Source organism: Erinaceus europaeus, chromosome 18 (assembly GCF_950295315.1).
Source record: "Erinaceus europaeus chromosome 18, mEriEur2.1, whole genome shotgun sequence".
In the NCBI taxonomy this organism is placed as follows: Eukaryota; Metazoa; Chordata; class Mammalia; order Eulipotyphla; family Erinaceidae; genus Erinaceus; species Erinaceus europaeus.
The window spans coordinates 18,342,640-18,358,449 of record NC_080179.1 but is presented as its reverse complement, the minus strand read 5'-3'; the positions used below and the strand labels follow the sequence as shown (position 1 = coordinate 18,358,449).

Below are 15,810 nucleotides of genomic sequence, written 5' to 3'. Positions count from 1 at the left end.
ACTAAGAAAGACTTCCTGCAGATGGAAGGTCTATTTCTGATTTTTCCATAGAAAACTTACATAGTTATTTCAGAATGGAGAAATCTGTCTATGAGTATTGACTTGCTCTATGCTGTAATTTCTCCTGGTCAACCAAAGAGTAATGACATTGATGATATTCTAACAAATACAAGACATACATTTCTAAGATCTTAGTCATATTATTATTCCAAAATGCCAAACAAGGGAATGTAATTCCCGAAAGCATATTATTTTAATTTAAAAAAAATTGAATGTATCCTCTCCACTTCATAGGGAATTCCTCACCTGTTATGAGGAAGAAGGGGTGGTAAAATAAAATTGCCTTTATTTGTTTACTTGCATTGTCTCACTGATTGTTTGACCCACGGAAATACTGCTTTCCCTAGGAATCAAGAACTCATTTCAGCCAGGTAATTTAACCCAGTATGTTGCTCTCTACTCAGTGTACCTTCATTAAATTATGAAATTTAAATTGAATGTGGACTTGCCTGACTTTTCATTGCACTGGGTTGCCAGAGTTCTGCCATGAGCTTTGTGTCCCAATCTAGCTTATTATTCTTATCTCCAGGCTTAAAAATGTGGCGCCTTACAAAAGGCTTCTGAGAGCAAATACTCGAGTGAAAAAGAATTACCCCTTTTCAAAGAGCCTGCATATGGGTTTTCACTAGGCCCATTTCTAGCGCCTTATACCGCATTATAATTTTACTGGGGAGTTATTGTGCCTCTTGTAATGGAGGCTAAATTCATATTTTTCATCACCAGATTAGTATTTCTGAATTGGCTCTGGTGCCAAAAGGAATATTTTCCCCTTACTGTTTCTCCCTTTCACTAGTAATAGAAACATAATAAGAAGCAATAGACTGCATCCCCTTTCCAGAAACAAAACAGAAACCAATTACGGTCAATCCTGAGGGAAGACTTCAATGGAGAAGCCAAGAAAAGCGAGAGGAAACTGAATACCTCTGCCTTTATCTGTCTTCTCTGCCTAGCTTTCTAGGATCGCATTTTCACTGCCCAGTTTGGATTCTTTCATGCCCAGGTAGGGGAGGAAGAATTTTTATCCTCAATGCATGATTGATGTGCTCGAATATATGAGATCTAAACAGACTGCCGTCCATTCTTTTAGGCCTCATTAGTTAGATGTATTTTTCCGGCTATAGGTTAAAACATGGGAGCAGCCATAGGAAAGAAACAAACGTTAATATTCTTTCTTTTCTCTTCTTTTCTTTTTTTTCTCTTCTTTTCTTTTCTTTTCAGAGAGATGGAGAGATAGAGACAGGAAGAGAGAGAGAGAGTAAAAGAGACCACAGCATTGAAACTTCCTGTAATGCAATGGGCACTGGACTCGAGCCTGGGCTGTGCACATGGCAAAGCAGCGCCCTGTCCAGGGGAACTGTATAGCCGTCCCATAAACAAGTAGTGTTGAATGTTGACTCATGCTAGCCTGCTTCCTTGCCTGTCGTCCAATAGGAAGAGTGCCTGGGAGATTATGGGCTAGCAAGAGGGCGAAAGGGCCAGTGGATACACAGAGCAGCCCTGTCCTCCCTCTGTGACCATGGGAACCACCCTCCTGTGCCAGATCTACACCTGTCTGTCCTCAGAGCACTTCTTTTCCTCCCCTGTGCTATGTGCTATCATCTCTCTCTTTCTCTTTTTCTCCCTCTCCCTCTCGTTTCCTAGGCTCCTCTACTCCAGCTTTTGCCTTTAGAGCTGTTTTTTTTTCACATCTTATTAGTATCACCATACAGCTTCTACCCCTCTTGTGTTTAGCTATTTAGAAAACCATTTGTTTTCTTCTTTCTCTGATCTCTAGCTAGAGACAGACAGACAGAGAGAGAGAGAGAGAAAGAGAGAGAGAACATGGAAGCATCTCCAGTGGCAGACCTTTAGGACCTGGAAGCCCTCTTGATGTCCCAGCTTGCACCAGAACACCTGGCTCAGGCACTGGTTATGCTGCCTCGTGTCCCTCTACAAGCAGGGTCTAAGGGTGTCCTGCTTTGTAACGTCTGGGCTACTTCCTAGTTGCCTATTTGACTTTTCAGCCTACCCACTGCCCATAAAACCAGTTCCCAGCACTAGATTTCCTCTGTGGAAAATACTGAGTGTTTTCCATTTTTCCTTGTTTCCATTGGACTGCTGCTTATGCCCCTGATATATTTGTCTTAGTTCCAGTAGGGCAGTTCATCAACAACAAATGTTTTATTGTCACATGGCTTTCAGAAAGTTATTGTTTTGTTTGTTTGCTTGCTTTGCTTTGTTTTATTGCCGCCAGGATTATCGCTGGGGCTTGGTGCCTGCGCTACAAATTCACTGCTCCTGGAGGCCATTTCCCCCCCATTTTTGTTGCCCTTGTTGTTGTTATTGCTATTGGACAGGACAGAGAGAAATCGAGAGAAGAGGGGAAGACAGAGAGGGGAGAGAGACCTACCTCACCGCTTGTGAAGTGACCCCTTGTGCAGGTGGGGAGCGGGAGGTTTGAATTGAAATCCTTACGCAGGTCCTTGTGCTTCGCGCCATGTACACTTAATCTGCTGCACTACCGCCTAGTCCCCTCAAAGTTACTTGTTTTTGTAAATGTTCATTCAAACCAAGTGTGATGCATACTGTTGAGATCGCAGCCACTCACTGTAAATATTTATTACTGGAAACTCACAAAATTAAGTCTGAGATCTGAAACCTAGGAGGCGATAGATATGCTTTTCTTTCATTTACTTGCTGTTAATTTTGTCACTGGAGCACTGCTTTCCTCTGGTTTATGGTAGGGCTGGGAATTGAACCTGAGACGTCTACTGCCTCAGACATGTAGATATGCTCTTATTAAAGAACTTTAACTAAACATAACACAAGTTCCTCCCCAAAGTAAGCAAATCTGTCTCTAAAAGAAAAAAGCAGGTGACTCAGGGCAGCAATGTAGACTCCACAGTAAGATACACTTGGATTCAACATCCAATTTTTCCAGTCACTAACTATGTGAGCTCAGTTTTTCTGTATCTCTGGCTATAGTTTCTTTAATTAAAAAAAATGAGAATACTATGAAGAAAGGAGATAACTTATATAAGGTTGGATGTGCAGATAACGTGTAAAGAATCTGACACTGAAATGCTCTGTCTTACCTTTAGGGCTGCTTTTCTTGTTTTGATTTTCATTAATATTATTAAGCTGCTTCTTTCTCTCTGCTGCTTAGCTCTGTCACTTAAAGTGAAATTGTTTTCTTCACTCAAAAGGAACTTTTCTTGAAAGCCAAGGGAAATCAATGGGTATAAACAATAAAGTCATGCTTGCAGTGGATGCGTCCCTGAACAGGCCTGTGACTTTTTCCCAGCAACCTGTTCTACCTGTCACAAATTCCTTGTCACAGCACCTGTGATTTTCAGATGCCAGTGTAGTTCTTAGAATGTAGAATTGTGCATAACAGAGGAGCCAGGCAGTGGTACACTTGGTTAAGTGCACACATTACAGAGTGCAGGGGCCCAGGTTCAAGCCCCTGGTCCCCACCTTCAGCAGGAAAGCTTCATAAATGGTGAAGCACGGTTGCAGGTGTCTTTCTGTCTATTTCCCTCTCTGTCCTCCCTCTCTCAATTTCTCTCTGTCTCTACCCAGTAATAAACAAATAAATATTTTTTAATTGTGCCTAACAGAAGAACATAGTACTCCTCTCCAAGAAAAAAAAATTCATTCCCTACAAATAAAACTTTCCCTGCTTTCACCCTGTGTGTGAAAACCTCTCCTTGGAAGTTTTATTTCAGTAAGAGGAATGTCCTCTTCTCAAAGCATCCATTCATTTTGCTGCCCCCATACCTAAAATCTGTGAGCCAGGGAAGATTCTGAGAATGCTCCTTTCAACAGATTTAACAGCTTCTTGGTCCTGGAACTGGTATTGGGATTATCTAGCTAAAAGACAACCTTGTGTACATTTTACACCACCCTCCCCTTTAGAAGTAGCAAATCAAAGGAGAATTTCTTCCTTGAAGCCTGGTTATTTCCCCTGCTTTAGCAATACTTTCTTCCAAGAGATATAAGGGAACTTTCCAACAAAGTTAACTAACATTCTGTTTAAAAAAAATACAGCCATCTCCATAGATATAAATAAAAAGAATGAAATCTTTAAATAATGTTTTATTGCCTCAACCAAGGTGATCCTCAAGTATGGACTTCTTGACCTCTGGCTCAGCCAGCCTTGAAAAGACTAGTGCAAAGGAAAATTGATTTTGTCCCATGGGAAAGAAAAGGTTACCTCAGAAGCTAACCCTACATTCATCTACTCTAGACCATGTAGCATTGTACCTTTTTCTTCCAGACAGGAAGAAAAAACCGAGTGCCTGCTATTATTTTCAAGGATAACTAGAGGTTTATGTGATGTGGATATATGAGCATAGACACAGGGACCCACTTGTGTAATACAGCAAGGTAGGACGGTAAATACTGAGGACTCACAGCTCAGAAATAATCATCATGTTTTAGCTGCATATTGTTTCCAGAGTCCTGGCACATGCTGGTCTGGTGCTTTTGAACATCTTCCCAAAACATCACAGAATTGTCTTGTCTTTTCTAAAGAGGTGGTACAAACACAAGGACTCTGTCAGCACCTGGTCCATGTCCCATTGAAAAGTCTCATAGGGGAGGAGGAACTACTTCATAGCAAACTGGATCTCTGTTTAAAGCTTCTATTGAATTGGGCAAGATTGGCCTGTTTTACTCTATGCTGGGTGTGAACAGTATGCGCGAAAGTACTATAACACTGCTTGAGAACTGTGTCTGGTGATTTCAAGGCATGGAGGGTATCTTCTGAATGCCAGAGCAATGATCAGAACATTTAAGTTCAGTGAAATTGCATTTATTCTAAATAAACTTGCATCTCATATATGGTTCTCTAAAAGTTAGTAGTTTTCTCTTTGTCCTTCATTCTGTTACAGTGGCATCCCACCTAAAATTTATTGTTGCTAAAAAGGAAGATGTATGTGTATGCATTCATATTGCTATTTAGTTATGTAAAATATTTTAAATAATATCAGCTATTACTCCTCCCCATCAATTATATATATATAATATGACATATATTATATATGCCATGTGACTATATATATATGTATATATATATATATATATATCACATATATAATTAGCACTAGAGGGAAAACCTGCCAGTTAATTTTCATTAACAGCTTTTATTTCAAAAAAGCATGAGTTCTAAGTATAAAGTATATTTCTCTGTATCTGTTTTCTATTACTGCTATAACAACTTTACAGGTTGTGGGCATAAGCACATAGGCATCTTTGGGAGGCTTATTATTTAGCCTACTACAGTCTTATTAGTAAACCTACCATCTTTCCTTAGCTCTTGCAGGAGGCATCAACGGTATTGTGTTATACCACCATCTTTGCTAGAATAGATCTTGGAGGGGTCTCTCTTTTCTATTTGGAAATGGCATTAAGCAGGTGTTTCAGAGAAATGGTGCTTTCCATGGGACTAGGAGACTCAACTGTATAACTCTGAAGCAAATCATTTCCCTGAAATTACAATTCAGCATCTTCATCTCAAGAATATAGATAATGATAGAAGCTGTATCTAGACCCTAGAACTGTGCTGATAGTCACAGATTCCTGAAAACTAAAACCACCTTGTACATAAAAGAGATGGTACACATGCAGTACCACTGGACTCTAGGAACTTCACTGGGAAAAACTATAAGAAGCATTATTTAAAAAATAAATATTCTGCAGCCTAGGAAGTGGTGCAATGGATAAGGTATTGGACTCTTAGACATGTGGTCTCAGGTATAATGGTTGGCTTTGCATTTGTCAAAGTTATGCTCTGATATCTCTCTGACCTTCCTCCCTCATAAATAAATAAATAAGTAAATAAATATTTCCAAAAAATTAGAATATTATTCCTACCAGTACAAATTACAGGGGGAGAAATCTTTACATGGGACATAATGGGATAGATATTTGTATTCTAAATCGAAACTGTCCCTCTCCTCCAAGATAGGACATTTTAATCTCTGTTCATGTTTATCTTGTTTCATTTTTCTTCTCCTCTGATATTCCTTATGATTTGAGTATATATTGAATCCTTTCTCATTAAACCTATAAACATCTAATCATTGCTGTTTTTTCATTTTTAATGATTTATATTTAAATTTTGGCAAATTGAATGGTCTGACTTTGCCCTTTGAATGCTGATGCATTCAAGTTCTTTAGGTAGACATTATCTCTAAGGTTTTTTTTTTATTATATTTTGATTTTTAAAAAGATGAATGTTTTTTATTATCCCCAATCCATAATTTTCTTTAGTTAACTTTTTGTTTAATTTTCTTTTGCCTTAACATTTTATTTTTCAGACACCTCTCATTGAATCACACGTTCCTCTTCGTCCAGCTAACACCATTACCAAGGTAATGGGATGTAGATGGGTTGATGAGCCTTTAGAGCCAGCTTCTTAAGTAAACACTGGAGATGATTCATATGTCAGACCATGACAGCAGAAAACCTCGCATACATTCTCTGGAGACAAAATATTTGGTGTCTCTCAATACTCAACCTGAAACAGGACATGTCAAATAAATGAACAATGTGAATGTATGAATGAACGGTGTCTTTCAAACTAGAGTCGGATTGGAAAGTGATTTAAAGTTTCAGCTGTTTGTTTTCCTCCTGTAAACTCTTCTTTCTCTCCCCACTTCCTCTCTCCCTTCCACCTGATTAAAATCCAGGTCCCATCAGAGAAGATCCTCAGGGCTGGAAAAATTTTACGAAATGCCATTCTCTCTCGAGCACCTCATATGATAAGAGATAGAAAATACCACCTAAAGACATACAGGTATGTGCATTAATTCTAAAGGTTACAGTTCCTACAGATTCATGTTTAGTTAAATTAAGCAAATTCACTTTTTTTCCATCTAGGGAGCATATAATAATGTTCTGGGTTTTTTGAGGTCTTAGATTTTCTTAGATTCTTATTTAACTTTGCTCAGCTAGTATTTACTTCTAAACTGCTTTGCTTTGACCTTGATTTAATTGTAATGAACAAAGAAAACAATTTTTTAAATTACTAATGGTGTCTTTTAGAAAAATACTAGATTTCAGCCAGTTGCAACTAAGATTTTCTGAACATTTATTTATGCTTGAATCCCTATAGCAGGCCACTATCCATATGTTATCTCATTTTATCCTTATCATAAGCTTACCAGGCAGGTATATGCTTATTTTTCAGATTACAATACTAAGACTCAAAAAAGACCAAATAGTTTTCCTTGTTCAAGTCACAAACTTAGGTATGTTGACTTTATTTATCCTATCACATTTTTATTTATTCCACAAATTTATTTAGCTCCTTTTGTGGCTTCAAAGTACAGTTGTATTCTAAGTCTTCAGGATACAGCAGTGAATTAAATAGTCAGTGTCCTTTACAGAGATTGCTGTCTAATGCAGTGTTTCATTCTAACAAGAAATCATAAAAACATGCAAAGTGTGCATGACTCTGTCACACCTGTGATCATAGAAAGTCTTTGTTGTTATGGCTGTCAGTAAAGTTAAGAAATGATCAAGACTGGTGCTGTGTGATTCAGCTGAACCTTCTGAGATTATTGAACCGTGGTGTGTCAACTAAGGATTCATTTATAAACTTTAACTCTCTCTTGCATCAGCTCAGCAAGTGTTTAGTAGCTTAAATACCATGGCTGTCACACACTCCTTACTCTTCCTGCATCCACGGCTCAGGCACACAGCTCTCTTTGAGCAATCAAGCAGAATTTCTTTCTGAGTTAGCCTAGACATGACCTCAGAACCCATCAGACTTGACATGAGTCAAAACCCATTTAATCTTCATGAATCAAATTCGTAACACAGTGAAAAAATAAAGTACACATTTTAAGTTACCATGTATATATATATATATATATATATATATATATATATATATATATATATATATATATATATCTTACTAGTGACTGTCAATTATGATGTGACCTGAAAAATTATAGTTGGTTTGCCCTAGAAAAAAACTTGTGAGCAGGTATGCCTCAAGATCCAGTCTCTCACAAAGACAAATATGGAAGAACATGGCAAATTCTTCCTCTTCAGATTACTTTTTTCTTTACTTCCTAAAAATTAACAGTTTTATTGCATTTGTCATGAATGTGTTTATGAGATCAAAACTGACAGCTATTCAGTACATTTAGACTGACCCCCCTTCTTGATAGAATTTTGAAAATAAGGCTGAGTTTATCAACACTTTAGGCTTCTCAATAGCCTATTCCTCCTGGGACATATTTTGTCCCGTAAGAGATTATTCATCTAACTTTTCTAATGTTGATATTTTCTAGTTATTGTTTCAGACAGTTATATTTGGATGTCTTTTCCAGTTTTGGAAGTTTCATTTATTTACTTGTAATCTGTGCTCCCTATACAGTGCTCTAATTTTAAGAGCAGTAAAGATTTAAAATATATATATATATATATATATGGCAGGACCACAAGAGGTCTACACCAGAGATTCCTCTGATATTGCCCTGTCCAGGCATAGTTCATTATCTTAAAAAAAAAAAAAAAAAAAGGCAGTCACTAAACTGTTTCTAGTTTTTAGTACTATAGAGGTTATTTAATGGGTTGGGAGTAAGGGAGAGGGCAAAACAAATAACTTTAGAGGTAGGTGCAGTGTGAAACTATACCCCTGTTATCTTGTGATCTTATAGACCATTATTCAATCACTTCTTCTTCTTCTTCTTCTAGCGTTTGCCCTTCTTCCGTAGCCAGTCAACAGCGTCTGCTTGTTGCTGGCTTTGAAAGTGACTGGGATCCATGTGGATTCAGTCAGCTAGGAAGGATCGTCAGTTTCCCCAATGAATGGGTACTCACGGGATGCACCACGGGAAGGTCGATCCAATGCATCCCAATAAATAACATTACAAATTAAAGTATATAGGTCACACATCCCCCAGGAAAATTCAACTTCTTTAACTCACTAAGTAGATCTCAAAATCTCATCTAATTAACTAGCCTTTTCCTTTTTAGAATTTTTTTACATTTTTCCTAAACTTAAGTTGTGATTATACTTTTTGCAAGTATTAACTTGCATTATGGAAATCCCATTAAAATATTTCATTTTTGGTGAAAAATAATGGAAACTACATGTCAGAAACCATAATCTTTTTCTTGTTGCATAGTACTAAGATTTTAAACTCTGTAATATAGGTTTTATGTGCATTCCACACCCCATGACACAAATTAATGATCTGTTGGTAATGACCCATGAACTCAACTGGAAATAAGAAGTATGGTTTCTTTTTCTGGCAGCAGTTTAAATTCCTTGCCCCAGATCTTGTACTTCATTTTCCATCCCCTCTCCTCCTGATTCTGACCCCAGTATATCATTGCTGCAGGGTATTGAAGTCTCTCCTCCCTGCCCCCCACCCCAGGTCGTCACTATATCAGAGGCCTGTCAATTCTAAAGTGAATAGAGGTGATTAAATGGAGAAGAAACCCAGTGATTCCATCTGTTACAAGGGGCACAGCTATGTGGCTTTGTTCTATATTCTAACTCTAAGACTCTTATATCCAGTACAAGGGTCGTGGTATTCTGGGATCATCTGGAGTTCATGTGCTCTTTTTAGTAAAGGTGACCATTAGTTCCTGAGTGTCCCAGGAACTAGTAGTGGGTAGATCATTGGACTTAAAAGCAAGCATATAGTCCTGAGTTCAATGCCTCCACATCATATGTGCCAAAGTGGTGCTCTGGTGTTCTTCTCCTCTCTCTCTCTCTCTCTCTCTCTCTCTCTGTCTCTCTTCCTCTTCCTCTTCTTCTTCTTTTTCTTCTCTCTTGTGTAAATTAATAGATCTTTCTTAAAGTCACATAAAATTGCTGTTATATTTTACAATATTTTTCCTTTTAACAAATTCTGATGTTAGAAGATGCACATTTAACAGGTCATATGTGCACTTCAGAATGAAAAGAAATGGGGTTGCTTTTTAATCATTGAAGCTCTGACGTGTAGATATAAGGGAATAAGAGCAGTCCAGGAAATCCAATGACCTTATAGTTGATTCTTCTATGAAATATCATAGGATTAGACCCAAATTAGGACATCCCAACAGCTCTGAGAGTTCCTAAAATGTTAGGAACTGCAAATCACCTAGAGACCATCTTTGCCCCCTCTTTCTTTCTTTCTTTCTTTCTTTCTTTCTTTCTTTCTTTCTTTCTTTGTTTATATATATATATATTTATAAAAAGGAAACACTGACAAGACCATAGGATAAGAGGGGTACAACTCCATACAATTCCCACCACCAGAACTCCATATCCCATCCCCTCCCCTGATAGCTTTCCTAGTCTTTAACCCTCTGGGAGTATGGACCCAGGTCATTATGGGGTTGCAGAAGGTGGAAGGTCTGGCTTCTGTAATTGCTTCCCAGCTGAATATGGACGTTGGCAGGTCGATCCATATTCCTAGCCTGTCTCTCTCTTTCCCTAGTTGGCCAGAGCTCTGGGGAAGTGGGGCTCCAGGACACATTGGTGGGGTCATCTGCCCAGGGAAGTCCATCTGGCATCATGCTAGCAACTGGAACCTGGTAGCTGAAAAGAGTTAACAAATAAATCCAAACACATTGTTGACTAATCATGAACCTAAAGGCTGTAATATTGCAGATGGAGATTTTGGGGCCTCTGTTTTGAAGATAGCTAGTAGGCCTATTTTAGTTATATTCCAAAAGGCCCATGACTATACTAGTTTTTGCCTGAGCCTGACTTCTCATATGAAGGTGAACCCAAGTTATTGTCTGGGGAGATGGTGTCATGGCTGAAAAAAAGGGCTAGACAGCTGGATCAGGGAAGAGAGTAGCTCCCAAATATGGGAAAGGTGTACAATATTGTTGACTGTAGACCTCATTGATTTGATCTGGGACCCATATTCACCTCCCCCTCCCTTTTTTCTTTTACAGCTGAGAAATCTAAGGGCCATAAAGTTGAATCTGTCTGGTCAAAGTCATTTCACTAATAAGTAGCAGACCTGGTACTATATCACATCTCTTTGTGGATTAAGTCTCTTCTCAAAGTAACACAGCACCTGGAATCTCCCGTTTAAAACTAGAGAGGACCCCCCTGGGCCCCAGTCTGTGCCCCAGAGATGATGGCACCCTTAGCACTGGAAGGAAGGCCACCCATGTCTCAGAACCCAGCTGCTCTGTGATACCCTGCCTTACTCCATTGTCCTTTGGGATTCAGTCCCTCAGACTTCAGGCTCCTGTTTCTTCTCTTGAATTGTTGTGCCACAGACACATGCTTTTCTTGCTCACCCCAGTAAATGTTCCAGCATGGTTCCAGTATGTGTGACTGTACCATTATGTTTCCTAGTAAACATACATATCTATATATATGGTTTTCCCATCCTGACCAGTATCTCACAGAGGGGTATCTTAGGGTTGAAAGCGTGGCTACTTAGAAGTCTAGAAAACACTTTAGAGCCCTTCAGATAACAGGTTCTGTGAAGTGTGAATGTTCATTATATAGAACTTTTCCTTAAAGGAATTTGCTTCACTAATTGCTTGTTTCTACCAATACCCCTCTGAGGAAGATCAGTAGTATTACTTGAAAATATAAAGTGCTTATATAATCTTGTGCTTACACAGCACCTTTCCTAGAGCACCTCTGAGTGCCTCACAAACATTAACTCCTTCCTTGCAAGGCTCATGTGAAAGCAGTCAGAATTCCTTATTTTATCCTGAGATTTTCTGGGACTGACTCAAGATGAGTCCACTTTCAAAATAACACTCTCCCTTTAGTGGACCTCCTATCTCTCCTGGTATTGTGACTTGTTGTGATGTTACATGCTGTATGTATAACCAGAAATTTCTCTCATGAGCTGAGTGATTTTCTTCGTTTGCACAACAGATGGATATGGTAGAAGCACCCTGTGTCCGTCTCTGTTTGGTGAAGAGCACTAAGATCTTGGTGAGGGTCTCTTCTCAAAAGCCATATCCTATTCTTCAGCTACAAGAAGGTGATTCCTCATCTTTTGTGTCCCTTAGACAATGCTGTGTGGGAACGGAGCTGGTGGACTGGATGACGCAACAGACGCCATGTGTTCATTCCAGGACTCAGGCAGTGGGCATGTGGCAAGTCCTAGTAGAAGATGGTGTTCTTAACCACGGTAAGATGAGCCAGCGACTCTGGAAATCCCTCAAGCAATCCTAAGTGCATTTTCCTGGGCAGTCTGTTGCTGAATTCCCCAGTGGGCAAGAGAGAATTATGATCCCTTTAGGGACCTGCAGCATGGTAATCTTCATTTAGCAATACAGATGCAGCCAGCGAGTGCTATTGATTGCCGTGTTCCACCATTGTCCCTCCCTAACTTGGGAGACTGTATGAAGGGAAAATGAAATTGCAACCTGAGTGCATCCATTCCAATTATGTTTATTAGTTTGCATTCACGGTTCATTGATAGTATGATTATACCCTGAGAGTTGCATTTTGCAGTCCTGATGCAGGGGCAGAATGAAGAGCAATGAATTGTGGGCTGGGCTGATGTCAGAAAAGAAAGCAGTGCCTTCACAAACTGCCTTCTAACCTTGGTGTTGTCTGGGAGAGCCTAGGTGCGCACCCACAAGATGGCTGACCGAATTCCAAGTCAGGAACACACTCTGCCCCTGCATATTCCCTGATGATGTCTGCAGGGATTGTGACTGAGTGGACTGTCTGTTCATGGCTGGAGTGTAACTGTGGTTGACCTGCTCATACCATTTGTTCTAAGACTATTTTTTTTTTCCAAATGAAAAACTGTTACATTCATTTTAATTTGCCTATGCTTAAGGACCTCATGATGGTTTTTTGCAAGTGTTTTTCAGAATTTAACGCGCACAGAAGTCATGTGGGACACTTGCTAAGATGCAGGTTCTCATGTAGCAGATCTGGGCTGCGTACTGAGAGAGAGCATTTTCTTTTTCTTTGATATTTTTATCTTTATTTATTAGACAGAGACAGTTAGAAATAAAAGGGGGAGTTAGAGAGGAAGAGAGACAGAGAGAAATCTGCAGCACTGCTTCACCATTCACAAAGCTTTCCCCCTGAAGGTGGGGACCAGGGGCTTGAACCCCCCCCTCCGCCCCCATCTTTGTGCATTATTACATGTGCGCTTAACCAGGTGCACCACCACCTGGCCTGAGAGGGAACATTTTCAACAAGCTCTCAGATGATGCTGTTTCTGCTGCTCCAGAATCATTGTCTGAGCAGAAAGATCTTTTCCTTTCTTTACCTTTTGACAGTGTTGATGGCACATTCTGAAAAGATTCTAAAAATCTTGAAGACATATAGATAAAGGATTCCTAGCTGAAATCACTGACTTTGTCCTGTCAAAATCGAAATCTTCTTATTTAAAGGGAATAAGAGGAAAATAACTTGTGGTCTGGGAGGTGGCACAATGGCTAAGGCACTCAACTCTCAAGCATGAGGTCGTGAGTTCAATCCCCAGCAGCACATGTACCAGAGTGATGGCTGGTTCTTTCTCTCCTATCTTTCTCATGAATAAATAAATAAATTCTTTAAAAAATTAAAACAATTTGTAAAAAAAAAAAGAGGAAAATAACTTTTACTTATATATTTTTTCCTTTTTGATCAAGGGTGAAAGAGAGAGACAAAGAAGAGAGATACCTGCTGTACTGCTCCACTGCTTGTAAAGCTTCCCCCCTACAGGTGGGGTCCAGGGGCTTGAACCTGAGTCCTTGCATGCGGTAACATATACACTCTATCAGGTGCTTCACTGCCCACCCCTGGGGAAAACCTTTTAATGTAAATCAAAACAGAAAGTTTATCACGGCCGGGCGGTGACGCACCTGGTTGAGTGCACATGTAACAGTGCTCAAGGCCCCCACCTGCAGGGGGGAAGCTTCACAAGTGGGGCAGCAGGACTGCAGGTGTCTTTCTGTCTCTCTCCCTCTCTATCTTCCCTTTCTCGACTTCTGGCTGTCTCTAGCCAATAAGTAAATAAAGATAATTTTTTAAAATAATTAAAATGATTAAAAATAAAAAGACAGTGTATCACCATAGCATCCTTCTAGTGGGCATGACCTAGCTAGCTTGAGTTAGCCTTGTTCACACAATTTTTTATGGACAAACAGATATGTCTACAAACAGGACACACAGCAAGGAAAACACGAGTTCTTACCTCAACAAAGTAACTTTAGGGAAATGTACATTTTAAAACTCACTATAGAGCATGACCTGGCAGTTGCTTAATTTCCTCTTTGGGATTTATACTTCACGTGCTAGAAACTGTCACCCAAGCAAGTGTTGATGGTCAAAGTCATCTCAGAAAAGTTGGCAGATTTGGAGCTGGCAAAATCGCTCACTTGCATAGTGTGTTATGATCCAGGTTTGAGCCCAGGCCCCACTGCACTGAGGGAAGCTTTGGTGCTGTGGTCTCTTTCATTCTCTCTCTGTTTCTCTGTGTCTAAGGGAGCGGAGGTGGGTGGCTAGGGAGTTGGCAGATTCTCCTAACGGAGTCCTTGAGCTGTTCAGGGGATGGGTGGGTAGTGGTGGCTGTGGGAGGTCATGTCTTCCAGCAGCACAGCCCTGGGCGAGGCCACAGAGCACTGAGGAGAGTGAGGAGTCTCACAGCTTCACTGCCACTCGGCTGTCTGGCTTGGCCCTGGCTACTTGCCTCTGTAAATGCATTTGTGAGACACAGACTCTCGGGCTGACTGACACTTGCCTCCATGTTTCCCACAGTGGACCAAGAGCACTATTTCCAAGACAAATATTTATTTTATCGATTTCTGGATGACGAGCATGAAGATGCCCCCTTGCCTACTGAGGAGGAGAAGAAGGAGTGCGATGAAGAGCTCCAGGACACTATGCTGCTGTTGTCACAGATGGGCCCCGACGCCCACATGAGGATGATCCTCCGAAAACTGTGAGTAAGAGCACACCACACGCCCACCCATTGCAGGTGCTGTCAACCCCCGTGCCTAGGCAGAGGGGAGCAAAGCTGATTTCCAGAGTCCTAGATTCACCCAGGGCCAAAGAGCATCTCTTGAGAAGGTGGCACAGCAAAGCTGGTGTCAGTTTTTATTTTATATGTGAATCAGATTAACTCCGTTTTCCATTTGCATGCCTGAAAACAACAAACCTTGTTAGCAGTTGGCTCACAATGTCAAAACTGAGCCCACATATTAAACAACCTTTGATCAGTGATGAACAGAAACTGCTCTCTGTTTCTCTGCCAGCCCAAGGCTGCCTTTTCTTCCTAGTGCAATAGGTCTTCAGAACCACAAACCTCAGAGTCTGTCCTTATGTGGATTCACCATTCATTCATTCATTCATTCATTCATTCATTCATTCAGAGCCTTCTGCTCTGGAGCTTAAAGGCAGTTTTTTTTTCATTAAAAGAAAAAGGATTTACTAGACAAACACATCAGTAAATCAAGTCTGAGGATTTGGCTGGTCAACCACCAGCCCTTTTAAAGCAGCAGGAGTTGACAGGTAGACCCGTGGAGTGCCACTCTGTGACAAGCTGTAGAAGTCAGGCTTGGAATTGCCACCCATGGACACACAAGCCCCCTGCCTCCTGGTAGCTTCAGGGGGTCTGGTACCTGAGATTCGGTTTCAAGCCTTACAGAAAGTCACCTCCTTACAAACCATTCCTGTGGACAGGTGTAGCTTCTGAGACATTTCTCAGATGGGATGTCACGGATGGGATGCTTAGCCACACGTGGAGTGAATAAAGAATAGGGCCTAGCACACTTAAAGACAGTTTTAAAACACTGCTGGGAGTCGGGTGGTAGCACAGTGGGTTAAGC

General features: G+C 40.3%; 1 protein-coding gene across 2 annotated transcripts in view; it reads left to right on the top strand.

Moving 5' to 3' along the window:
• Nucleotides 1-15,810, top strand: part of RAPGEF4 (Rap guanine nucleotide exchange factor 4) — a 375,319-nt gene that overhangs the window by 250,049 nt on the left and 109,460 nt on the right. For both annotated transcript variants that reach the window (XM_060177704.1, XM_060177705.1), the window contains 4 exons: nucleotides 6,363-6,416; nucleotides 6,735-6,841; nucleotides 12,046-12,167; nucleotides 14,741-14,924. In XM_060177704.1, the coding sequence (XP_060033687.1) occupies nucleotides 6,363-6,416; nucleotides 6,735-6,841; nucleotides 12,046-12,167; nucleotides 14,741-14,924 (467 nt within the window). The remainder of the gene's footprint in view (nucleotides 1-6,362; nucleotides 6,417-6,734; nucleotides 6,842-12,045; nucleotides 12,168-14,740; nucleotides 14,925-15,810) is intronic.